The sequence below is a fragment of the Haemaphysalis longicornis genome, unplaced genomic scaffold (genome assembly GCF_048455015.1).
Source record: "Haemaphysalis longicornis isolate Haplotype H1 unplaced genomic scaffold, Haemaphysalis longicornis Haplotype H1 scaffold_12, whole genome shotgun sequence".
NCBI classification, from domain to species: domain Eukaryota; kingdom Metazoa; phylum Arthropoda; class Arachnida; order Ixodida; family Ixodidae; genus Haemaphysalis; species Haemaphysalis longicornis.
This window is the reverse complement of record NW_027526225.1, coordinates 79,305,063-79,331,728: the sequence shown is the minus strand read 5'-3', so window position 1 is coordinate 79,331,728 and position 26,666 is coordinate 79,305,063. Positions and strand designations below refer to the sequence as shown.

At 49.8% G+C, this 26,666-nt stretch overlaps 2 protein-coding genes across 4 annotated transcripts in view; one reads left to right on the top strand and one right to left on the bottom strand.

Moving 5' to 3' along the window:
• LOC144162848 (uncharacterized) overlaps nt 1–26,666 on the bottom strand; it is a 369,290-nt gene that overhangs the window by 258,508 nt on the left and 84,116 nt on the right. The window lies entirely within an intron of this gene.
• The window catches only part of LOC144162847 (uncharacterized), a 100,901-nt gene that overhangs the window by 32,091 nt on the left and 42,144 nt on the right, over nt 1–26,666 (top strand). The window contains exons 2-5 of the mRNA XM_077693548.1: nt 7,070–7,315; nt 13,413–13,679; nt 15,179–15,352; nt 16,079–16,294. Of these exons, the coding sequence (XP_077549674.1) occupies nt 7,070–7,315; nt 13,413–13,679; nt 15,179–15,352; nt 16,079–16,294 (903 nt within the window). The remainder of the gene's footprint in view (nt 1–7,069; nt 7,316–13,412; nt 13,680–15,178; nt 15,353–16,078; nt 16,295–26,666) is intronic.

Sequence of the window (26,666 nt, the reverse complement as noted above, 5' to 3'; positions counted from 1 at the left end):
TGAGCCCGTACGCATTGCACTGTTGGAAACGAATGGATGGCAGGGGGGAAGTTCGCAAAAGATGCTGATTTCGTCCTTCCGCTCGACAGGATTTGATATGAGAGAGAGAGAGAGAGAGAGAGAGAGAGAGAGAGAGAGAGAGAGAGAGAGAGAGAGAGAGAGAGAGAGAGAGAGAGAGAGAGAGAGAGATATGTGAGGGGAGGGATTTTTAACAGCGAAGCTGTTTAGCAAATCGTAATTTTTCGTGTCCGCAGTTAGAAATACCAAGAAATTGCCGAGCGTGCGCACGTGAGCGCGGCACTCGCGGCGACCGCCCGGCAGTTAACAGGACCAAGAAAATGCCGAGCGCTCGTGTCGTTTGCAAGTTGAAGCATACCCACTTAGAGAGATTGACCAAGATTGGCAAACAAACAAACAAAAACTTCCAGCGTTCGCCGTAATCGTGGAAACACTTGCTCGGAACGAGAAAGACACGTCATGGCGTACGCCCCTCTAGGTGATGTCCAGTGATTATAACTTCCAGAAAAATGAGGAAGCTCACACTTACAGCAACAATGATGGAGTAAAGGTCGCTGCGGCAGCGAAGAAGAAGCAAATCGGCTGCAATCGTGGTCGTTGAAGGTTACGTAGTAGTAAGTAAGTATTGTTGAATAAGGCGGACTTAGCCTTGCATAGCTGCCGGCAATTGCTCCGCCTAATCGTCCCCAATACATATCAAAACTCTCAAAAGTCATCACACCTCACTTAGTCCTAAAATAACAGACACACAATGTCACCACACCTCACTTAGTCCTGTGGACTGCAAGAATCCGAGTAGGAGATGAGACACCACTCTTCGCACAATACAGTGGTCCCTAGGAAAATACGTACAGCTTCGCTACCTCGGAACGAGAAAGACTCCAGCGTTCGCCGTAATCGTGGCAAACACTTGCTCGGAACGAGAAAGACTCAGCGTTCGCCGTAATCGTGGCGACACTTGCTCAGAACGAGAAAGACTCCAGCGTTCGCCGTAATCGTGGCAACACTTGCCGGGAACGAGAAAGAGACGTCATAGCGTACGCCCCTCTAGATGATGTCCAGTGATTATCACTTCCAAAAAAATGAAGGAAGCTCACACTTACAGCAACAATGATGGAGTAAAGGTTGCTGCGGCAACGAAGAAGAAGCAAATCGGCTGCAATCGTGGTCGTTGAAGGTTACGTAGTAGTAAGTAAGTATTGTTGAATAAGGCGGACTTAGCCTTGCATAGCTGCCGGCAATTGCTCCGCCTAATCGTCCCCAATACCATATCAAAACTCTCAAAGTCATCACACCTCCTTAGTCCTAAAATAACACACACACAATGTCACCACACCTCACTTAGTCCCTGTGGACTGCAAAAATCCGAGTAGGAGATGAGACACCTCTCTTCGCACAATCCAGTGGTCCCTAGGAAAAATACGTAGAGCTTCGCTACCTCGGAACGAGAAAGACTCCAGCGTTCGCCGTAATCGTGGCAACACTTTCTCGGAACGAGAGACTCCAGCTTCGCCGTAATCGTGGCAACACTTGCTCGGAACGAGAAAGACTCCAGCGTTCGCCGTAATCGTGGCAACACTTGCTCGGAACGAGAAAGACTCCAGCGTTCGCCGTAATCGTGGCAACACTTGCCGGAACGAGAAAGACACGTCATAGCGTACGCCCCTCTAGATGATGTCCAGTGATTATCACTTCCAAAAAAATGAAGGAAGCTCACACTTACAGCAACAGTGATGGAGTAAAGGTTCGCTACCTTCACATTTTACGCGTTAGTGTGAGCTCCCTTCATTTTCTTCGAGAAAATTTCCTTTGACAGGATTTTCTGTATCTTCACTGCAAGTTTTCGTCTTTAGAGCCTGTGAGCCTGTGCATCTACCCAGTTCCGTCGTCTCTCTCTGCGCTTTCTCTTTTCCGCGCACGCGTTAGCGTCTAATCTCAACATTGTCTGGCCAGCGGGCAGATAGGCATGCAGGCGGTAATCTTGACGCCGCAGCGCCCACATTCCGACACCCCTATTGTTTCTACTCGGCTTTCGTCTTATCTTTGACAGGAGTAAACGACTTTCAAGGTGACCCGTTTTTTGTTTTATGCGCGCAAGTTCCTCGTTTTTTTACGTCGCTAACTGCAAAACTTGCTGTCTCTCTGTTTTCTCTTTCCCCCTGTAGTTTGCACCCGAGACGTTGCGGTGACTCTTATCGCGCATGCGCCAAGTTTCAGCGGGTGATAACTTTCGTGACAGCGGAGGAGGACGCAGAGTCCGACGAGCCGCACATAGCCAACGTTTCGTCGCAGCACTGTAGTACTTGGGCCGGTTTCCGCCATCGGTCGTGAAAGTGGCTAAATCGGGGCTATTTGCGGAGAACACACGTGATAGCCATTTTCGGACGCTCCTGATTCTTATCTGGGAGGGGATTACAGGACGAGACGGCGGGTGCGAAACTGTGGGGAAATTCTTTTTCGTGTCCTTTCGTTCAGTCTGCTTCTCTCGCTTGCCAGGGCTTCAGGGGGGGCCCGTTTTCGCTGCAAAAACTGGCCCCAACGGAACGAGTTTTGTAGAAAGTGGCTCTCGGAGCGAATTCGGTTTCTCTTTCGTATAACCGGTTTTTGGGGAGGACGGAACCCCATCCGCTGGGGTCCGTTTTTGCTGCAGAAACGGGTCCTAACGGAAAGGGGTTCCGTAAAATGTTGCTCCCGGAGCGATTCACTCGCCTGGTCAGTGGAGTTGTTATCTGGCGAAGCAGGATTTTTAGAATGCGGGAATTCGAATTAGCCCCCCTTTTTGGTTGACACTCATGATGTTGACACAGCTTGTTTCGCGGTATTCCACCAAGGTTTGACTTATGGTCTCGTCTATTTGTCGTTTTGAACTTCCCAAGAACTGCCCGAGAGCAGCTCCGTATATATTGTTTTTTTTCTTGAACGATTCCCCAAGCATCATTGGGCTCATTTGGAGAAATCTGCGGAGCCGGAGTCTGGAGAGTTCCGTTGGCTCGGCGTAACCAAAACGTGAAACCTGGAGTACGAGTGTTCCTGTATCCGACGTGGTGCGGCAAAATATTGGTTGGACGCGCGCGGGAGCGGCCGATGCGAGGGTCATTTTCAGCTCGTGTGTTTCGCTTTTGAATTTCTCGGCGAAATTTCAATTGGCTGCGAGCGTAGGTTATGCGCCGACCTGGCATCCCATCGATGCGTCGTGCGGCTGATGAAAAAAAAAAAAAAAAAAAAAAGCTGATGCTGAAAAGTTCGCAATCTAACCAGTCGAACTTCTGGTGCTCCAGAGGGCGGGACAGTGTGGGTATGCGACTAACGTCACCACTATTTCGAGTCCAAAGTCGTCAACCGGTACACAGCTTCCCCCCTTCAGTGAGTTAGACGTTTCTGGCCATGTCGTTAGGCTCAACGTTAAGGTTTCCTAACATTATACGCCTAGCCGTATACGCCTAGCAACGCTGACCGGAAGCCAACCACCATTGTAGCACGCCTCGCACTACGCGACTTTTTTCGGGGCATTATAACGCGGAACAGCTTCAAGCACAAATTTCTGTGTTTTTGCCTCACGATGCATCACCATAATCACGACCTTCTCTTCGCTTAGGCGTGGAACCACGTGCGCGTGCGAAATACCGGCCGTCGGCAGAGACAGGCCATGGGCACTGAGGGTTGGGCCATTAAGCTCGTTTTCTCGCTCTCCGCGCTGCAAAAACGGACCCTAACGGAAGAGATTCCGTGAAAAGTGGTTGCTTGAGCGAATTCGGCCCCTCTTGTGTATATCCGGATTTTGGGAAAACAGAACCCCTTCTTTTGAGGTCCTTTCTCGCGACACTGAGAGAGAACGGAATTCTTTCCGTTGGGGTCGTTTTTTTTTTTTCTTTTTTTGTATGCATAGAGATAGAACGGAACCCTTTCCGTTGCGGTACGCGTTTTTGTGGCACGGAGAAAGAGCGGATTTCCTTCCGTTAGGGTCCGTTTTTTGCTGCAATTGGAAGAGAACGGCACCCTTTCCGTTGTGGTCCGTTTTTGTGGCACGGAGAGAGAGCTGAATTCCTTCCAGTGGGATTACGGTTTTTTTTTTTTTTTTTTTTTGCTCCACTGTTAAAGAACGGAATCCTTTCCGTTGCGGTGCGTTTTTTGTGACACGGAGACAGAGCTGAATTCCTACCGTTGGGGTCCGTTTGTTGCTGCACATGGTGAGAACGGCACCCTTTCCGGCGGGGGGTCCCGTTTTTGCAGCTCGTGGAGAGAAGAAAACAAGCATTGGTCTGTTTACAACGATGACTTATGCTCCTTTGTCATCCGTTTTCGCGTTTCGAGCCGGATCGCTTTAGCGGCGGCAAAGAATCCATGCCGCAGGACTTCCACACAGCGGGGCTGTCGTGCGAGCGTGCTGTGCAGAGCGGGTTGACTGACCGATCAAGATCGGGGAGTCGTGGAACACCGGCTGTGCATCGCGCGCTCCTTCCGCCCAGCCGTTTCTCTGCCGCCGCGTGTCACATTCCAGTCACCTGTCCTCCTCACCGTTCCATACACACGCCCAGACGTTCAAACATCATAGGGAAAGCTTTAGAGGGAGCAGCGGCGGCGATTGTCGCATTGTTTGCGGGCACCTAACGCCGTCTGCAGACAGCGGGAACCTGCGCGCCGTCTGCTGGCGTTCTTCCTCGTGACGCTATGGCAGCGCGTGGCTCATCGTTGTCGGGCTGAATTTCGGGAAACCTTTATAAAAATTCCCCGCATTTCCCCGAGGGGAAGAATGTGAAAGTGCGAATGCACGAGTTGAATTTGCGCGGTTCGGTAATGTTCGCGAAAGAGAGATCACACACACACACACAACTACAAAGAAAGAAAGATGCATTTATTCACAGACACCTGTTTGTGTTGTCGTTGTACTTGATTGCTAGAGCGGATCTCAGCTTTGAAATTTCGTGTCAGTACTCCTTTAAGCGGGTGCATTAGCCCTTCTCACGCCCGATTCCTGGCCAATCCCCCACGTGGGTATGTGCCATGTCAGCGGCCAGGCAGCGCGCGCCCATCTCCCCCCGTTGCCAAGGAAGACGAGGAGATTCCTGGCCAATCCCCCACGTGGGTATGTGCCATGTCAGCGGCCAGGCACGAGCATTCGCACGAGCGCGGACATCGCCGGTGGACGCAGGTTCAGGGTCGCTTAAGAAGTGCATTCGCACTTAATAAAATCCCCGTTCTTGGCATTGGGAACTTGGAGCTTCCGTCGAAATCTGCCCGTGTCGCTTGTTAATGTTCGTCGCCGGTGGGTTCGATTCCCGGTCGCTGGTAGCTCTTCTCTGTGAAGCTGGATATGGATCCGTGGCCGTTGTTCTTTGTGGCTGCGTCCTTGTACAGTGACGTTTTCTTGAAAGGTTGCGACAAAAGGCTATACACTAAGGCAAAGCCGTCGGTGTACGAACTCCCGGCCTCGGCCCGGTTATAGCACAAATTGTGCAAGATTCACGTCCTGGTCAGCTCGTCCATAACTGGATACTCCATGGAATTGCGGAGTGTAGAAACCTAGGGCCACTGCAAAGATGCTGTGATGTCACTGGCTTGCAATGTGCCTGCTATAGGTACACAATGCGGCAAATGTTTTGCTTTGTTCACGACGTCATAACCGGAAGGGACGTCATCAGTGATGCTGTGAGTGGAAGGAGAACCGTTATGTGGTGGGCGACCTGCGCATGCGCACAGCTAGTTTCGGCTGTTCTGCGCGCGCGCAGTCGCGCCGGTCGGCTACTGTGTTGACCACACCGGAACCGGCTCTCGTCTCTGCTGCGATTCTTTCGTGCAACTTCCGGTTATGACGTCACAGTTATTTTCGGTGACGTCAGCGCAGTAAAGGCACCGGCGTCTTCATATCCTCGTATAACACGAGTTATATTGCCCTTCAGCAACGCATTTGTATTCCCAGCAACGCATTTGTGTTAGTTGTGAAGCCGGCTCTGCAGGCGTTCGCTTTATAGCGCTGCGAATGCGTGCGTGAGGTCCGTGGGAGGTTTGTAATAAGAGGCCATAGGGCCATCATACTTTGATATGAGACCTCTCACATTTATTTATTTGTTTGTTTGTTTGTTTGTTTGTTTGTTTGTTTATTTATTTGTTTATTTATTTATTTATTTATTTATTTATTTATTTATTTATTTCACAGTACTGCGGGCCAATGTGCTGCCCCAAGCAGGAGTGGGTACATCAAAACATAATTATAAAAAAAACTACGGATAACAATACAGAAGAAACAAAGGTTCAGAAAGAAGGGGACGCTCCAGGTCACCAAGAAACCTGTTAGAATGAAAGACGTCACAGGGCAAAGAATTGCAATCTTCCATAGTTCTAGGAAAAAAAAAAACTATATTTAAGAGCATTTGATCCGGCAAAAATTGGGGTTAGAGAATGTTCATGACCATGACGAGTACGTCTTGCTGGTAGCGGTTTAACACTGTCAGAGAGATAAATTTTTACATTACCAGACAAACAATCGTGAAGAAAGGAAAGGAGACTGAACTTTCTCCGCGAGCTTCTAAAGTAGAAATGTCGTTTAATTGCATTAGGGTGGTCGGGTAATCAAGCCTGCGATATTTGCAAAAAAATAAAACCTAACTGGTTTTCTGTTAATGCGTTCCAGTTTCATAATCTCCTTCTTGGCATGGGGATCCAAATAAAGGAAGCATACTCAAGCTTTGAGCGAACACGGGCATTATAGGCTAGAACCAAATATTTCTTCGTCATAGCCGATATCGCCCGGCTCTCGAGGTTTCGGTTTCGTTATAAAAAGAAGAGGTGTCATTGAAGAGAACAAACTTCGTATTTAGTTCGCTATATCCGATAATTCGCTATATCAGTGTTCGCTATGACGAGGTTCGACTGTATAGTGGAATTGACTAAGTCTTAGTTTCCTGGTGGCACGTAGTAGCACAGTTTTTTCAGTGTTTAACTGCATGCCCCAGTTAAAGGGACTCGTTGTATAACAGAGCAAGTTTTGCATTTATCTGACAATTTCCTATCGTGTGTTTCTGAAAATTTTTCTTTCTTCTCTGTCTCGTCGCAGAAGAACAGCGGCGCCTCCGTGGGCTCCGACAGCTCGTCCCAGCAGGCGGCCGCCAAGGCTGTCGTGCACCTTCCGGCGGGGGCCCCCTCGGCCAGGCTGTGCCACCTGGTGCGTCGCGCCGACTTCGACGGCTACGGCTTCAACCTGCACGCTGACAAGCAGCGCAAACTGCAGTACGTGGGCGCCGTCGACCCCGGCAGTCCCGCCGAGGCGGCCGGACTCCGGGCCAACGACACCATCGTCGAGGTGGGTCCCGACCGCCGAGGGCAGAGACGCACTTCGGCGTTTCACTCGATGAGATACAAATATCAGAAATGAAAAAAAATAGTAATAATAATAACGGGCCATCTCCGCTCACGTGGAATATGGGGAGGGGCGAAGCAGACAGTGTATAAGTGTATTCTTGGCGCCTTGGCATTTTCGCCAACGGATATGAAACCGTTGTGAGGTAGAGGTGTACAGCTTTGCTGTAAAAGTCTCGTGTCTTTTAAGCACGAGGCTCTCTAGCGCGAGGCGTAAACGAGTGTTCGGTGTTTTTTTGGCACGCGTTACGTTCTAGCGCGAGACGTAAACGAGTTTCCCGGTGTTTTAGTACCGTGACTACATGAGACGACGCTTACGACGACGACATGAGACGCCGACAGCCCCAGCCCCGAAGGGGCTGTGCCCCTAAAAGAACAACCAGGCGCTCTAAGAGTACGTTTTGTTATACCAGAGTATGCGTCGCTTAACTCGCACGAGCCTACTATTCTTGCGTTGTGTTCGGACGAACGTAAGGTGAATCCCCTTGTATCTGTGTAGGCGTTAGCCTCTCTTTCCTCTTTACAACGTAGTCGTAACAGTGAGTCGGAATACAAAAATTTGACGTGTGCAGGCAATGAAAGATATGCTAAAGCCGCAAACGGCGACGCGTAATCTTTACCACCGTCTGAAGGTCCCCAGTGTGGTAAGGTGCGTACCGTCGTTCTGTCAACACGGCGCCGGCTTAATGGCCCCGTCTACTCCGCCGGGCGCGACCCCGGATACAAGCGATAACTCGAGCGTCGGTCGCTTCCAGCTACTCTGCGACAGCGGACTGCTCTGAGCATAGACAGCATGATGAGAGAGAGAGAGAGAGAGAGAGAGAGAGAGAGAGAGAGAGAGAGAGAGAGAGAGAGAGAGAGAGAGAGAGAGAGAGAGAGACGAATGCTTTCATTGTTGAAGGCGAGGGTAGCCGAAGGCGCCTTGATGTGGGCTGCCGTATTTTTTCTGCTCCTCCCTCCCCCATCTCTCTCTCTCTCTCTCTCTCTCTCTCTCTCTCTCTCTCTCTCCTCTCTCTCTCTCTCTCTCTCTCTCTCTCTCTCTCTCTCTCTCTCTCTCTCTCTCCGTGCATGGTGAAGACAGGGCGTCGCCCGCTACTGAGATAGTGATTTCAAGGACTGAACCTCGGGCAGCGCGTTTTCGGTCGAAAATGGCTGTTAGGCCATCTCATTAGGTTGTGAAGGCTCACTAATTGGGGGCTTCAGACATCCGAAGCGTTACGAGAGCCAGCTGTTTCATCCGCAGGGGTGCCTCATTGTCCGAGGCGTTGTGCTAAGGACGAGGTCACGCGTTCTTTTTCCAGCTGCGGCGGGTCTTTTCCGGTGAAGGCGAAAACAGTGGAAAGCCCGCGAGATCTGTAAAGACACGCTCAGGAGGTCTACGTTGATGCGTACTTCGTACACTTTGCTGCCAAGCTTACAGCTGTATAAAATAGGAATGGTGATACATGTGAGCGCCGATGCAGGGCTTACTACAGGTTGATATTCATCATCATCATCACCACCACCACCAGCCTATCTACGCCCACTGCAGGGCAAAGGCCTCTCCCATTAATATCCAATTACCCCGGTCCTGTGCTAACTGCGACCAATTTATCCCCGCAAATTTCTTGATCTCATCTGCCCACCTAACTTTCTGCCGCCCCCTGCCCCGCTTGCCTTCTCTAGGGATCCACTCTGTTGCCCTTAAGGACCAACGGTTTTCTTGCCTTCGCATTACATGCCCTGCCCACGTCCATTTCTTCTTCTTAATTTCTACTAATACGTCCTTGACACGCGTTTGTTCCCTTGCCCACTCCGCTCTCTTCTTGTCCCTCAACGTTACACCTATCCCATTGCTCGCTGAGTCGTGCTCAATTTAAGTTGAACACTTTTAGTGAGTTTCCAAACTTCTGCCCCGTAGGTGAGTACCGGTAAGACGCAGCTTTCATACACTTTCTTCTTCAGGGGCAATGGTAGGCTGCCACTCATTATCTGAGAATGCCTGCCGAATGCAGTCCACCCCATTCTTATCCTTCTAATTATCTATATTAATTCTATATTATGGTCGATATTATGAAAGACCGTATTATGGAAGGCCGATATTATGCCAGTATTATTAATGGGTCGATAATAATGGGAGAGGGGTAACGTCATCTCGAGCCCCCTGCTGACGGCGGCCTTGGCTGCGGTGTTCGCGCCGCTATCTCTGCACGACGAGACCGTCGTCCAGCATGTCGACGCGTCTGTTGTAAGATGGAGAGTGAGTGACGCGAGTGCAGGGCCGCTTAGGCGCGAAACAGGATAAAGTGGGAGTGGCAGCGACGAAATGCCGATACTGGTGATCGCCGAAATGAGCTTCACACAGCCAATTGCTGGTAAAGCCAGCAAAAGTGACCACTGTGACGGATAGAACACAAAGCATGGTTGGCACGGTCTGTGAGAGGCGTGCGAGAAACGTCGTGTGGCGCGGGATTTTTAATCCGGAGCAAGGCGTCGCATCGGGCCAAGCCCCAACCTCTTGAGGGAGGGGAATGAGAAGCTTACGGGTTCTTGAAGATTCACCCATAGAGCTTGCTTTTATTTAATTATTTATTTATTTTTATTTATTCATTCATTGGTTTGTTTGGTTATTTATTTATTTATTTATTTATTTATTATTTATTTATTTATTTATTTATTTATTTATTTATTTATTTATTTATTTATTTATTTATTTATTTATTTATTTATTTATTTGTGCGCATAGCTCCGAGCCTTTTACAATGGTTTCCCTATGTACATAATTTTAGTTGGTGCCGAAGACATGTTGACATGCAAGAGAAACAAAAAGCTAACTAATAACTTAATGGAGCTGGGTGCAAGATGGACTATGGTAATTAATTACCCATGTACAAATGTTTGGATTGGAAATCTACTGTGATGCTTGCATTTCGGGAAACGTAAATACACCCAGTGGCTAGCAGGTAACAATAGGCACGCACGTGTTACAGAAATACAGGGGCAACGCAAACTATATTTTCCACAGTGTACAAGACATAACGAGCCTAGCGAAAACAAAAACATGTCAATAAAAACCACTCTAGCTCCTTATCAGATAGAGCCCCTGAATATTGGAAAGTTGTCACAGAAAATGTCTAGCGAAAACAAGTTGCATGATGTTTGACATCTGCGCACAGAAGATTAGGAATGAGCAGCTTTGACATTAAAACAAATTTGTGGGTAAGAGGTCGTTATGGCCAATCGGAGTCGGAGTATGCCCTGCTACTTCAAGCTGTGAAGTTTCCAACAGATGATGAGTCAAGTGAGTCTCATCCCGGAAGAACAGGCGAAGCGCGGATGACGTGTCGACGCCGAGCGCCAGCTCAGGGCTCGTACAGAAACGCTTCCGCAACGTCAGCTTCTGCAATTTTCCGGGCGTTCACCGCTGGCTGATTCCTCGCCCGACGCTGACGGATTTTCCAGTAACGCTTCCGGAGGTACACAAACGCGCGTGAAACGTGACTCATGTCGCACACCCCTCAGGCGAAGGGAGTGTAAGCTGGGGAGAGAGACCGCCACCGTCGGCGCACTTTTTAAAGTGGCCATGCAGGCAAAACACAAGTTTGGTTCATTCGATAGATCGCGTTGTTAGAATCATACTGACACCACTTTTAACACAAACTTCTTTCATATAAGCTACATAACTAGGGAAAAACGGAATGGCCATGCGACCCACTAGCTCATTTCCCGCAACAGAACCTATGATGTCATAAGGGCTAGCTCTGCGATTGGCTGAGGCCGGCAAACGCAAATTAAGCAGGGCTTATAATACCGAACGAGCTATTTTTGCCTAAATGTAATGCATATTCATTTTATAGCAGTAAGAATGGTGAGGAAAACAATGAAAGCTACGAAAGTACACGTAAACATAGAAGTACCGATGCGTACTGCTGTTGGCACTGCACGCACTATGCTTGTTTCAGCTGCACAGCACTGCGGCGGTTTGGGGTTGTCTCAGACGACATTGGCCGATTGGCGTAAACGTCGCTTCCGCGACGTTGTTTTAAGTGACCCTGTTTGTCCAGCATACCACGTGTTTTACGAAACGATTACTTTCTACCTGAACAAAAGCAAGGCCAGGTGCAATTGCAGTCAAAATCTAAATGACGGAATTCAAAATCAAAAACAAAGCAACGGTGGACAATGGTCCGCGGCTCCGTATGGTAGCGCCGTCTGGGAGGACTGACTGTAAGCAAAGCGTCCAAGTCTAATCAGTCTAATGACGCACTGGAAGCTCGTTTGAATACCGGCCATTGTGACTTCATGGCAGACGTCACGAAAACACAAAATTTCGCGTGGAATCGAAATTTTAACCTAAGTTTGTTCATTTCTAACTGAATACGGCATCGTTTGCTGCTGGACAAGCGCTGGTTGCACTATAAAACACGAAATCTTTCGAATAAAACGAAGTTGTATTTTGTCTGCACGGCCCTTTAAGGCCTGTTTTAAGGGCCGAACATTTTAAGGGCCCGGCTTAATTGTCGTCGTAGCTCGTCCGGGGATCTAGTCAGCGCAGTCACACACCCAAACAGAGTTCTCGAAAAGACGATCGCTTCCTCCGGTTGGGATCGAGCCTGGGTTTCTCGGGTTACAAAGCTTACGTCTATCCAATTGCGCCGCAGAGGCACATGTTACTCATGTGCAAAGTGTTGGGGGTGAACTTTGCGCTTCGGCGCTGCCACGGACGCTGCCGTTGCTAGGCCGCAAATAATTACCCAGTTATGGGAAACATCATAAATTGACGCATTAATTACCCCGAATTTATAAAAAGTCAATCCAATGACTTCTTATAGACCTTTTCAGGGGCTTCGGTGCCCTGTCTTGACTACTTTCAGTGTCAACGCCAGGCTGCTACTGAAACTTGTCGAGGCTGATACTGAGACCAGTGATTCTGAAACGAATCACTGCTCTGCACTTCGAGAGCTTTCACGTGGAATAGAACAGCTTTAATTTTTCGTGTTCTTCTCTCTCCGTGCTGCAAGAACCGGGCCCTAACAGAAAAATCGTTCCTCGACGAAATTCGGCTTCTTGGGTATAACATTTTTCTTTTTTTTTGTGTGTGTGTGGGGGGGGGAAGGGGGGGGGGACGGCACCCCTTCCATCGAGTCCTCGTTTTTCAGCGTGCAGGAGAGAAATATGGGCTTTAACGGCAAGTGTTGGCGACGCTGAATCTCGCCCGACTTCTGACTTGACGCCGTGGAACGCTTTACGGAACATTCTTTAGGAAGACGCAGCCCTGCCGCGGTCGTCTTTGCACGTTTGCGCCATCACCGCAGTTAGCCATGCGTGTTAACGACTAACGAAGTTTTGCTTACTCGCCTAATAGTAATAATAATAATTGTAATAATAGTAAAATGTAGTAATGAATAGTGACGCTTTTCGGAAGTGGTTCAACGCTGCAGGGCTCAAGTGTTCCTTCTATGTGCCTGCCAGGTGTCATGACGGTGCATTCTGGCATTGCGCTGCAGAAGCCCGCCACAGTCTTGCTTGTGTATTCACTTATCTGCTTCAACATTGTCACGATTAGCGCAACTTTTCCATCACCCGACAACAACCGTACCGGTATTCGTCTAGGTGGTATGGGGCCCACAGGCAGCAAGCGTTGTTCGTACTCGGCGCGTGGTGCCGCAGATGAAATCGACGGGTGCTCTGCGGTAAGTAGGCGCAATGGTGTGTCTAGGCTTCCTGGACGTGCTATCGCTCACAGGAGTTTTGACGTATAGCCTCCGTTCGTCGTCGCAGCTCTTGTTCCGTTTGAAAAATGAATCTCCGCTCGTTTTCTAACGTGGACCACCATTTTCTATCGTTGCCCTTCAAGGTTCACCCTTTGCTGCTATAGGTTTCGCGCATTACTGTTCCACGGGCAGTGGACCACCGTTCTTCCACGTAGTGCCGAAGCTCGTCAAAGCGCAGGCTACGTATTGTTCGCCTGACAATGCTTAGTTCCGTTTCTTTTGGAAATGCACGTCCTTCTCGCCCCGCGACCATCCAGACACGGTCCTTATACCATTTGCGCTGCGCAGGTGAACGGCGCCAACGTGGAGGGCGCCAACCACCGGGACATCGTGGAGCGCATCAAGTCTGTGCCCAACGAGACGCGGCTGCTGGTGGTGGACGACGGCACGGCCGCCTGGTACAAGGAGCACGGCGTCGCCATCCGCGGGGACCTGCCCAACGTCATCCAGCTGAGCAGCGTCAAGGCCGCGGCGCGCAGGGCCAGCAAGGGCGTGGCCACCCCTCCGGCCGCCACCGCCACGAGCGCGTCCCCGTCCCAGGCGTCCACGGCGAGCGTAAGTATTGGATGATGTGTTTGGCCACTTCCGTCGAGGCTTCTTCGCGCCCGCCGCCACAAAGCGAGCGACAGCAAGGGGAGGTTTTAAATGCAGAGCATTTCAGTAACTCACGATGTCACCCGCGTTGACGTCCGTCGTAGTCCGCACCGTCGTTGTCCGCACCCCTCCCCCTACACTATATAAAAAAAATACTATCCGGCGCCAGGTTTCGATCCCTCGACCCTGCGGGCGGAACGCAATGTACATGGTGCTCTACCCACTGCGCCACAAAGCCGACACAGAATGGGAGGCTACGAACGCGCCTTATATCCTTGACTCATTCAAACTACGTCAAGAAGCTGCTGATACAACGCATTCACTACCACCAACTCCCCAAACACTAAACGTTAACTCAATACACCCACCCAATGCGACGCATTTACTCGAGTCCCCCTCGCGGGGAGATGGGCCCAATTTTTAACAACCGCTTGGCCTGTTTTAGCTTTGGCCGCAGTAGCTGCCGTTTCCGGGACGCGTTTCGGGTATCTCGTAGCCCTGCATGAGAACTCGGCGAGGGAACTGCGCCGTATGTAGGCATCGACTTCCGGGCAGATTTAGTCCAAGTGGAGGTTGGATCGAACGCTTTGCTTTGGTGGGTGTCTGTTTGCTGTTGGCGCTTTTAGAGGCTGCGCGCTCTGCGTCCCGAAGATGTGATGCGCAAGTCCGAGTGTGTCTGCCGTAACTGTGGAGGTCTGTAGCCTTCCAGTTTGCTGTGAAAAACAATAGAGGAGGAGGAAGAAGAAAGCATGCATGATCTTCTGTATCCGACATTGCTGTATGATTTCAAAAGTAGCGCTGGCGCAAATAAATTGTATTCTTAAATCAACTAGCTAACGGGCCTGCGCTGCCCAAACCGACTCACGTTGTTTAGCTTTGTCGCTGTCGTCTTCTCTCTGCTCTTCCACCCGCTGCTGGCCGAAGCCTATGCATGTTTACTGGGAATACGGGACAACCCGTCAACTATAAGGCAGCAGTGATCAACGCAGTGCTGCGCCCCGAGGCGGCATTTTAGTTAACAAAAAGTTTTAGCTTAACCTGTGTTCCGTGTGTACCGGGACCCGACTGCGCATGCGCGCGCGGGCACGACGAGGCGCGCTGCACCTCAGCAGAACGAATGCGCGGGCGCGGCAAGGGCCGGCCGCTCTTCAGCGGAACTAATTACGCCACTTTACCGGAACGAATGCGCACATGCCCAGTCGGGTCCCGGTACACACGGAACACACTGTACACGCAGTAAGCTAAACATTTCTAATAACGGCTTAGTTCCGCTGACGAACGGACTCGCCTTGCCTCGCCTCGTCGTGGCCGCTTGCGCATGCGCAGTCGCAGTCGCAGGGTACACACGAACAGGCGGCGTGTCTTCTTACCTTGCTGCTGTGGGACCAGAAGGAAGCTGAGTGCCTGTCTCCCTGCGAAGTGTTCTCCCCGAGTACGAATAGAAGGTTCCCTGCGTGCAGGAGAGCGCGGCCGACGGTCTGCGGCTGTGTCAGCTGTGCAAGTGGCCCAACTTCGACGGCTACGGCTTCAACCTGCATGCCGACAAGAAGCGCCAGGGACACTTCATCGGCCAGGTGGACGCCGGCAGCCCCGCCGAGCTCGGCGGACTGCGCAAGAACGACAGGCTCGTCGAGGTACGTGTGCTCGTGCTTGCACTCCGTAGGCTATTTCGACGTCTTCGACCTGGAGGCAGCCATTTTGTCGTAGAACTGCGGCGCTATAATTAGCAAAGTCGACCGGATGGTCTAACTGCGCACGTGCAGTTAGACCATCCGGTAGACCATCCTGTCGACTTAGACCACCCGGTCGACATAGTCCAGAGCCTGCTTAAGTCACGTAAAGACTTAAAAGGTGACGCTCTTTCAGCGTGGTTTATCCTGAATTGACACTCTTCTAGTGAACGAGAAGGTGTTCGTTACTAGGCAGGCCTAAGTGGTTGACGCCGGTGTGACTTTTTTAAAAGTAAACACTGCCGCCTTCACCGCCGATCGTTGACGGTACATTACGGTGTTAGCGTCCCGCACGGAGTTTCTGTAACGTTACGTGTCCAAAGAGACTGTTCATCGTTTACCAATAAGCTCTCGGATAACGATATCTACTCTCCCACCCTTCCTCAGAACGGGTAAATTGAAGCGGCTAAGCAGTATCCTCCTGGGTATACAGCGGCAACCTTACTGATGAGGGGGAATAAGCGTCTTTGAAAAGCAGTCAGTCCTCGGGAAGAGTCCTTGTTCCAGGACCCTTTGAGACCGTCCAACCTCTTGGGCTCTGTTCATGAGACGAAGCTGGTCGTCAGGGTCTAAGTTGGACAGTGCTCTCTCCAAACTTTTTCTCTTACCGTTGGGGAATGGAACCCGCAGGTGAACGGCCTGTCGGTGGAAGGCGAGAGCCACCGGGAGATCATCGACCGCATCAAGCAGGACCCCAGCCGGGTGGAGCTTCTGGTCGTGGACCGTGAGACGGACGAGGCCTTCGCGCGCCGAAAGGTCAAGCCCAGCAGCCAGGCGCCAGAGGTGGCGCGGTGCAGCACGCCCGCCCAACAGCCCGGCACCGACACGCCCAGCAAGCAGCACCAGGTGAGCTAGAGCACCTCACTGTTTCGTAGGACGCTGCTGTAAGACCCCGCAGTGGAACGTCTGTCTATCATCTCCATGATAGATGGACGGGAAGCGGCTTTGCGCGGGAAAAGATCTCACTTCCGTTTGCGCGTCAACTTCAGGTTTTCCAATTACTTAAGTCTGACCAGGAAGCGTATAGGCGTTTCCTAGTCAGCACAGCCAAGCGAAGCATGGCGCCATCCAGGGGCGTGTTTGAAGCTATGGCCACGTGCATGTGGCCCTCAGTTTAATCGCTTAGAACCGCTTGGTCTCGTAGCGTAGTAGTTCCGCTCCCACGAAGCGAACATCCTAACCCGGGTTCAAATCCCGTTAGCGCTTTTTTTTTCATTTTCAATAGTTTGTCATATTCGAATATCAACATTTGTTAGCACGCATGTAATCTATTTATGACATCTTTATGCATTATAAATGGGCTTTCGGGTATTTTCGTTGCCTTTTGGTCAGTTTCAGCTACTGCTTGTACGTTTTTGCGGGTTTTCCCCTTTTAAATCAATATTGGCTATTTCTGTTCAATATTTTTCTACACCGTGGTTTTCAACCACTGCAAGTCCGTTTTGGCTGTTATTTATTTCAGTTCGGGTGGTTTTGTATGCTTTAGGTACGTTTATGCTGTGATATAACCCCCATAATCAAGCTCAGGTGACGGCTGGCTGTACTGACTAGGAAACGCAAATACGAAACCAGGAACAGTCTGACCAATGCAAATTTGCATTGGTCAGACTGTTCCGGTTTTTAGCTTACGGTCGCCTGGGCCCAACTAGTCCTCGAAAAACGCAAATTAATTCAGGCTTTAGACGTCCCAGGGACGGAATTCTCACTTTTGTATACCGTATTTTCGCGCTTCTGATCACCCTCGCCTGCTTTCGGGAACAAAATATTTGGAGAAAAGTTTGCACGCGAATCTAACCACCCCCTTCGTTAAGCAACCATCGCGAGGCGGCTGGAAGCGGGCCCGTGTTGACGGTGGGGCCGAGTAATTTATTAAGTTTTCAATTACAAACCACTTCAACGGTACAAAAGACTCATTGTTGGGGTTCCTGAGAGCGGCGGCCCAAGCGACACAACGGACACGGATGGTAGTGAGGGTTGCTGAGGATCAGACGTAAGCCGTGTGTTCACTCTATGTACCTATTTTCTTTTGAATGTTTGTCAAATAAAACTTTATTCCTTGCGCCCGTCTCGTCGAGATACGGCTGCGGAAAAGGTGGCGGTGGTGTGTGTGTGAAGGGTGGGGGGGGGGGGGTAATTTAGGCTTTTTGAATCTAAGCACCCCCCCCCCTCCCCCCGCTCACTTTGTGCATCGCAATTGTGGAAAAAAAGGGGGGCTTAAAATCGAGTAAATACGGTATTTCGGGGCCGTTTCAAGGCGTTCATTTCAACTGAGGCCTGATTGGCCGAATTCGGACGGCCCGGGTATGACGCAGCACAAGCGGGCGGGGCGTTGTTTTCTGCGCATGTCAGAGGCCGCGAAACAGGCAGTGCGCCACGATTGACGCGGACGGGACCCGTGGACGGTTCTGAAACAAACACGGCTCAGAGTGTCCGCGGCAAATAGGTCTCGTCGCTACCGCTGATATGCGCTTTCTTCGCCAAGTATCACGCACTCTGCTGAAGTGAATTGCCGAATATTCGTGTATCTACATTGTGGGGCTCCACGCGTGTGACATTTTGTGCAACTGTCTAGCGAAAGTTAAGATGCTGGGCGTACCTCTAAAGCTTGGAATGAAAAAAAAAAAAAAAAAAAAATGCGCACGCATCTTGTAGCGGTCTTTCTAGCTAACTACGAAGGGACGTCACACGGGCACGCAGTGTTGGTTGACGCTATATCCATCTCCTCCGTTCTGTATAATAATGTATACAGTAGGCGTCGTTGTAACAAAGTTCTCTGCACAGGAAGCAGACTTCGTTATAAGCAGTACTTCGTTAAAAGTGGGGATTATTTGCTCTCCCTACACTGTGGTTGGTGCAGTGAACAATCCCAGAACAGAAGCGTAGCTAGTTGGGCTAGTTAACTGGAGAGACATATTCTTAAATGGAACCAGCGCAGGCTAAACGATTACGGAAGGAACACAAGGACGAACGCTGGGAAAGTTTAAGCACTGAATAGAGCGCGACATAAAGAAATAAACTGCAGAAGCGTAGCTATAGTTGGGCCAGTTGGAGTGACATGTTCTTAAATGGAACAAGCGCAGGCTAAACGAGGACGGAAGGAACATGACGACGACCCCTGGGGAAGTTTAAACACAAAAAAGAGGGCGACGTTAGAGAAATAAACGGCGGAAGCGTAGCTAGTTGGGCTAGTTAAAGAGACGTATTCTTAAATAGAACCAGCGCAGGCTATGAAGAGGAGGAACACAAGGACCAGCGGTCGTCCTTGTGTTCCTCCTCCCGTCCTAGTTTAGTCTGCGCTGATTCCATGTAAAAATATGTCCTAGAACAGAGCGAGAATACAAACAAAGCGGTTTCGTTATAACGAAAGTTTACTGAGTTACATAGTCATCACGGGCTTTGTTTCGATTCCGGCGGACCTTATTTGGATCTGTCGAATTAAGATGTATTAAAACTACCTTGTGTACTTCCCCATCACAGTCGACGTCATCGTACCATGGGAGAGTATTTGGGAAGTGTAAAGCGGCTCTTTTGAACCCACTTTCCCTGTTTTAAAGGTGTTTTGAATGTGCTTAGAGGACTGACTAGATGTAGTGTAGTTTTTCAGATTTATCTGTGTTGAGTGGTTAAACACCACATTAACATTATTGGCTGTCCTGTTAAAAGTTTGACCGCATTTACTATGCAAACGCGTATACTTGGATATGACTCTGCGGCAGTCGCAGTTGCATTCCGCACCGCAGGTGTGAACGGCCCCTACGGTTGCGCGTTTCCACCCATGGCGTCCCTGAGGAGCCAGAGCGGAAAACTACGGGAGAAATCTTTTTTGCAAGAAGAAAGGAGGACGAAAAAAAAAGATGATGATGTCTATTAGTCCATCGTGTGGTTCCCTCTATTGCGGTTACCGCAGGGCTCGTCCACGGCACCTGTCACGTCGGGCGGGCGTGATCCCGTCACCAACGGCTCGCCGAGGGGCGGGAAAGCCGTCAAACCGCTGAAGCCACCGCTCCCGTCCTGCGGTGGCGACGAGGGCTCGTCGAGCGCTGGAATCCCTATGAAAGAAAAGGGCTCCACCGGCGTCAAGAGATCGCCTAGCGTCGAGGGTGTTTCCTTGCCGTTGAAGCTAACTGCTACGTGCAGTGGGCACGAACTCGGCGCCGATGGCTTTCGGTTGGCCGCCAAGCCTCAAAGGGAAAAAAAGGTCGGGCGTTCTGGAGCCTCCAAAGCGGCCCCGAACTCCGAGCAAAAGCCGGGTAGCGGCCCGAAGCCACCATCGGTCGCCGTTTCCAAGTCCGAGTGGGCCCACAGTGAGACCCCCCAAGACTCCCGGCTGTTGTCCCAAGGGGGCGGTGTCAATGGTGCCAGCAAAGAATCCGGGGCCGCGCAGCCGGCCGGCAAGCCGGAACGTCGGGTCGAATCCAAGCCCAAGCCCAAGCCTCCACCTGTTGAATCTTTTAGTTTTTCCTCTCCCCCTACTTCCGCTGCTCCTCCCGGTTTTCCGCCTCCACCGCAAGAACGCGACGGCTACGGACGTTACCTGGACGGCGTTGCGGCAGATGCAACCGGCTGGTCCGCCTACCAGCAACCCCCGTGGCCTGCGACAGATCCGTTCCCGCCGCCCCCTTTCGTTGCCCAGACGCCGTATGCGATGCCGCCCCTGATACCCTACCCGCCCTGCGTGCCGTACCAGCCGGTCGGTCTCTTATGGTCGCCTCTGCTGCCGGTGGCCTACCAGCCGCTACCGTACCAGGCGCCGTTCGTACCGTTCGTTTCCTCCCCAAGCTACCCGAGCGCGTACCAGCCGGTCTACCCTGACTTGTATACCGCCTACTCTAGCGGCTCTTCTGTCCAACAGTACGCCAATTCGGTGCCGACCGCCCCTGGCGAGCCATGGGGACAGCAGGCTCCGAACGCCGTGCCGCTGGCTTCGGAAACGGCCCGCCCTCGGGGAAGCAACAGACGATCCGCAGGCGATCCGCAGAAGACGAAGCAAGGAGCAGACGACACCCGAGAGCCGTCAGCAGACGACAAGGGTAGCGGGCAAAATTCTACCAAAAGCTAGTTTACCGCGCTATTTTTTGTCTTGAAGCAGAGTTTTAGGAGGGTTGCAAGCTGGGCTACTTGGAAAGACATTCTTGGATAAGACCAGCGCGAACTCAGACGAAGAGGAAGGAAGTGCAACACAAGGACAGACCAACGGCTGTCCTTGTGTTGAACTTCTTTCGTCTTTGTCTGAGTTCGCGCTGGTTTTATCCAAGAATAAAGTTTTATACTAACTCATACTGGAGGGAAATCTGGCGCCTCTGTCTAGGCGAGCTGCACTTTGCGAGCGTGTTGTCATGTAGTAGTCAGGAAGGCGCCTCTTGTCCGTTGCATCGCTCGTGAACAGGGTGAAAAGTCGTTGCCTGTGGCTGCAAAAAAAGAAAAAGAACACAATATTATTGTAAAAATACTGAGTTGATTTATCAGTAGAATAGTGGAGCTCCAGTAGATATTTTTGTTAAGAAATTTTGGAATGTTCATGCAAGATGGGGGGAAAAATTGTTACTCGGTTTTATCATTTTGGCTTCAGGAGTAAAAAAAGCCATTTGGGTAGCCAAGCCAAGTAAGAAAGAAACGTTGCTAGCTGTTATGGCGGCGCCTACGATGACACGCCGTTGTAGCGACAGATTTCCCTCTAGTATTTATTAGTATGAAACCGTCTTGAAGCGAGCTGCTGAGGATTTTAACCTTCGAATGCTTCTCCGTTGGAACGAACAGCGAACGAACAGCGTGTGAATCTCCGCGGAGCCGATCGGCGATGACGTCACTTCCGGTGCGTCGAGCTGCTCGTCTTTTCAAGCTCCTCCGCGTCATTCTGAACGTAACTGTAGTGAGATCTGCCTTAGAGCCTGGCGTCGCGTTTTGTTTTACTCTTGTGTATACCCTCGCCCGCGCATGCCTCTGCTTCGCGCCGCCGGAAGATCTTCCGACGACCGGAAGTCCTTGCGTCAGCGGGAGCAACTTCGCGTTGCGAGAAGTCGGTGCCGCATCGATGGCTATCCGAAACGCTGCGGGGAAGGAGCGTCGTTCACATGCGAATATCGCTTCATATCTGATGTGACCGGTGCACCGTAGGTTAGGCGAGTTGTCCTACACCGTAAAATGATTTACACCCTTTTTGCCTATAACACTCTCAGTTCCTAGCAAAAACCACAAGAAAACGCCCTTTTAAAGTGTGTTATAAACGACAATACACCCTGTAAAAGGGTGTTTTTTGTGTGTTTTTTTGCTTAGGTGTAATAGTGTTATGGACAGTGGGAATTCCGCTTACACATGTAAATTATTTTACAGTGTACCGCAAATTTTCGATAGTGGGGAGTCGGTCCGTTTTTTTTTTTTTTTGTCGAGTAGCAACTTTTTATTTTCTCTGCGTTTCATTTTTTTTCTTAGGTCAGTGTTTCGCATTGTGCGTGTTTTTTTTTTCTCCTCCAAACTCACCTCTTACTGAAATGAACTGATCACTATCCTCTAGTGCTTTTCGGTACGCTTGTTTTTGTTTTGTAAGTTCTCTGCACTCTCACATCAGGCGTGAAGTTTTCTTTTGAAATGGCTGAACCGCCAAAATCGTATGTGTGTTATTTTTCATTTTTACCGCCACAGTAGCGGGCGGAATCTTTTGCATTGTTAAATAAGCCACAAATACGTACAGATATTTATCGGCTTTTTTTTTTCTTGTCTAACTGGGGCCGACCCCGGTGAAGACTTCCAGGCCCCCATAACACGAATCCCCTGTTTGAATATGGACCTTGATTAGTAATCCCCTTCCTTCCATCCCTCTCCCCACTCTACGGCAAACGCCCTCCTTGCTCCAATAAAAAGACTCAATCAATCAATCAATCTTGTCCCTCTCACACTCTGGAATAACCTTTAGCGCATACTGGCGCCAGAGGCGAGGATTGACTGAATAAGGCTCGTACTGGCTCATAAATCTGAAAGCACTGCCTGCATGCCCAAAATGGCCTTGAAGGATGCACTAAGGATTTCCAGATTCTAGAAATAAATCGTCAAAATGTCATTGCGTGTAACGACTGTGCTGGAAAGTTAAATCCGTCTTCGGTAAAGAAAAAAAAAGAAAAAAAAACTATCGCGTCTTTGCTAATTCCTTATTAAACTGAACACTGAAAAGTGGTCGTTTGTGTTGCTCATAATTCTGTTCTTTGGATGATCCGACGAAAGGACTTACATTGTTTATTTCCTCACTGCGTCCGATGCTTAAACTTTTCTGAAGTAGGGCGTGAACCAAAAGGACGACTACGCAAGACGACGGCGTTTTGCATTTACCTTACCTGTGTTTGGAACGCAGTACGAAACCACCAAGTTTCGTATGGGAGTGGAATGTTACGTCTATCCGAAGCTAATCGCCGAGACAGCGGCAGGTGCAGGTTTATATCCACGGCTCGGCGCGTCAAGGTTAAAAGAGCAGTGACACACTTACAGAACGTTGGGTTATGTGGAGACAATTTATTGACTCCGCGGAGTCGTTATTGTTAGGAAAGCAGTGACATACTTAGCGAAAGTTGTGCTATGAGGAGGCAACAGTGACTCCAGGAGTTGTTATTATGAGAAGAGCACGGACACACTTGGGGAATGCTGGGTTGTGCGGAGAGAGCAGCAGCCGGAGTCGCTATTATTTCTGACCTCGGCTCCGGCGTGCAGGAGGATAATCCCCCCGACGTCGTCGCTGGAAGGTTTTCCCCTGACGTCAGCTGGGATGCGTGCGCGCGTTGAGCTATCGCGTGTCTCAGGACCTGACCTCGGTCGTGTCAAGAGGCGTTTCGGTGACGTTCGTGATGAGTGCCCGCCGCGACATTGACCGATGGCTTGAAATGCGCATGTATGGGTGCCATACGGCTTAGGGGAGCGTGTCAGAATTGTTGTTGTTTTCTTGTTTGGCCGGCAAACGCTTTCAGCCGCTTGTTCTATATATGGGAGCGTTGCGTCAGTCAGTTTGGAGCACTCTGCTATTGCGTTCGCTTTTACTCGGCCACGCTTACTTCCGCTGTAGTACTCGCCTGCGACTCGTGCGTTCGTTAATTAAAGAATTCGTCCGTTATTAAAGAATTGATCATTCGTTCACGAGCGGTTTGTTTGTTTTCTTTCTACTTTTTCCTGGGTGCGGCTAGATGAAACCGCTAGGCAGGAGGTTGCTTTCGGTGTTATGGCTTGAATCGCGGAATGAGACGACTTCGTCGCGGCCGACCAAATGCATTGCGGTGTCTCACGCGGGTCCAGAAAGCGATTCTGCCCGCAATGCAAACGAGCTTGGGCAAACTTTCGAATTTAAAAAAGAAAAAAAAAATAATCATTCTCAAGACCTCCCTCATATCTTTTACTTTTCTAGAAGAGACAAATGCGGTTTCATTTTACTGGAACGGATGTAGTAGCGCATGCGATCTACAGGCAAGGGAGTGCTCTTTTTTGTTTGTTTGTTTGTTTGTTTTGTTTTGTTTTGTTTGTTCGACAGGGCCCACTCCCTCCCAGATACTGTTGCGCGCAGGCATTATCACGGGATCATCGCTACGAAACGAAAGTTTCCGGATGTCACGCGTGACACACATTCTTCTCATCGTTAATGTCAGCGAAAATGTCGGCTGAATCTAACTGCAGAAAATGTCGGCTGGATCTCACTGCAGCCTCTGTATCTGCAAAGCCGCGCGCGCTTTTGGCGCCGCCGTCAAATACCTGATGAGGAGGGCTTACCAGCACATGCTTTTCGGATTAGCGTATACGAAGACAATTAGTTCCGACATCTTCATTTTTAATCGCACATACCGGGCGACGGTCGATAATGGCGCCGCCCAGAGGGCTTACAGGTGGAATACGCATCAGGCCGCGAAGAAGAAAAAAATGGCCGCCCTATCTGCTCATTTCGCTGCAAATGTCGTTGAAAGACGATAGCCTTCTGTCGCCCCTGCCATGAACACGGTGGTGGCTTGCTAAAGTCAATTCAATTTTCCCGCGTTCCACTGCTCGCCCGCCACCTACTGACACATTTCGTTACTGTTCGACTTGGAATAATGCCACCAGTTGTAGGCTCGGGTGCGATCCTTTTTTTTTTTTGTATTTTTTTTGGGTGAGAACATTGATTTCAACGCGTATTCTTTTTTCTTCTTTTTTGCTATCACGAATTTCAGGCGCCCATCTATTTTCATTTAAAAGAACCCTGCTAGTGCCAGTTATGTATTGATTTTCTGCCTCAATTAGGCCTAAGGTTTACTTTTTGCTCAGCATTGTTGACGAGTATTCATTCAGTCAGTCATCATTCGCTCATTCATCCTTTACTTGAAGAGACAAAAATACATTGTGTGCTGCAAGGACATAGAATAAAGGCTGATTCGCCTGACGAGGACTCTGCCCCTTTTTAGTTCAGCAGCTGTGCGTGTATATTTTACGCAAAAGAGATAGGCAGTTTGGGTACCTGTACAGAGACCCGCCGAGGTGGCTCAGTAGCTAAGGCGTTTTGCTGCTGAGCACGAGGTCGCGGGTTCGATTCTCGGCCGCGGCGGCCGCTTTTCTGATTGAGACGAAAAGCGAAAACACCCGTGTGTACGAGATTTCGGCACACGTTAAAGATCCCCAGGTGGCCAAAATTAATCCGGAAGCCTCCACTACGGCGCGCCTCACCGCCTGCGTTGCGTCGGCGCGTTAAACGTGCAAGAAATCAATCAACCTGTAGAGAGCAAGTTTGCAAAAACAAAAACAAAAAAGAAAATAAAGCAACTTTTCTAGAAAAAAAAACACCAACGAAAAACTACTTCACAATATATACAAGCAAGTTCACTACATAATATAAAGCAACTGATACAGCCGATATAACAACAACAAAAAAAAACGCAACATGATCAAAGAGTTAAACGAACAGTACATGCATTTCCTCATGATACAATGTATAACTATACAAATGTGTACAACCCTTCGCTAAGCACGGTAATGCCATTCACAAAAATAAAGAAAAAATCTCAGCCAAATCACGTTAACAAGAAAATGGTAGGCAGTATCAACTGGTATAGTGAAGACCCAGTGACTGCAATACATTTTTAATATGCTGTTTAAACGCGCTTACTGAACACGGGAAATATGATATATGGTACCAGATTTAGTGGCGTGGGAAAGGTTTTGCCGAGGTACACCTCTCGTTTCAGAGTTCTTTCATCTTTTCGCCGGGTTGCCAAATCGAGGGACATACAGACAGACCAAAATTTTCGTGTTTAAGTAACCCGAAAAAGACTATCGTCTTTAAACGAGGGCGGTTTCGGTGTAGTAGCTCGAAATGTGGTTGTCGGCTCGGCTCCCCGCTTGCGCAGTGCCAGATTTCGCACGCATGCAGTGTGTGCGGGGGCTCCTAGAAAACGTCGGTGTGTTTGCCTCTACGTTTTCCTCCGGCGTGTCTAAGCGCGTCTCCGCGCCTGTTCACATTTTTTTTTTTTTTCGACACTTTTTCCGGTCCTTTCTCTTCGCTTTTCTTCGTTTTGCGCTGCCCCCATCGTCGGGTGTTTGCTCAGCCGTGAGGCGTTTGTTTTTGGCCGACCAGGTTCGGAGCCAGATCGCTTCACGGTTGCGCGCACTGGCGGGAAAGTTTGAAAAAATAGAAAAAGAAAGACAGAAACGTATCCGTTTTCTCCCGCTCGTTTTCGGCGTAGTTTCGAGTTGGTCTGACTGTCGAATCGCCACTGCGTTACAATACCTCCGGGCTCGTACCGACACCACTAATTTTTGTTGTATCATGGTGTGCATATACACCTTGCCGGTGTTTTCACCATATTGGCGCGCCGTTGTCTTGTAGTATTTGGCCACAGATTTGAGCCCTTCCACTTGATTCAACGTCTTACTTATCTGAAGGCCTTCTTTCACCTCTAACGCGTTTCTACATGTCGGTCATAGCTCCTAAAGTCGCCGATTCGTGGACACATAATCTTAGACGGCTGGAAGCAAGCGTGAGAGGCGAGCGGGGCGTAATTAAGGACTTCAAACGCAGTCTCAAGACTCTTCGAGAATCCGGACGGTAAATAGGCATGTATTAGGGGGCGATCAGTGACGTCAAGCATCGTGTATCGTGAATTTACTTTACCCCGCTCAGCGCGTGTTCTGTTATTCGTGATGATGTCGCTTTTACGCGCATTCGTGAATGAGCCATAGTTCTAGCTACGATGGTTAGCAACGAAGAGGCGAATGTGAAAAG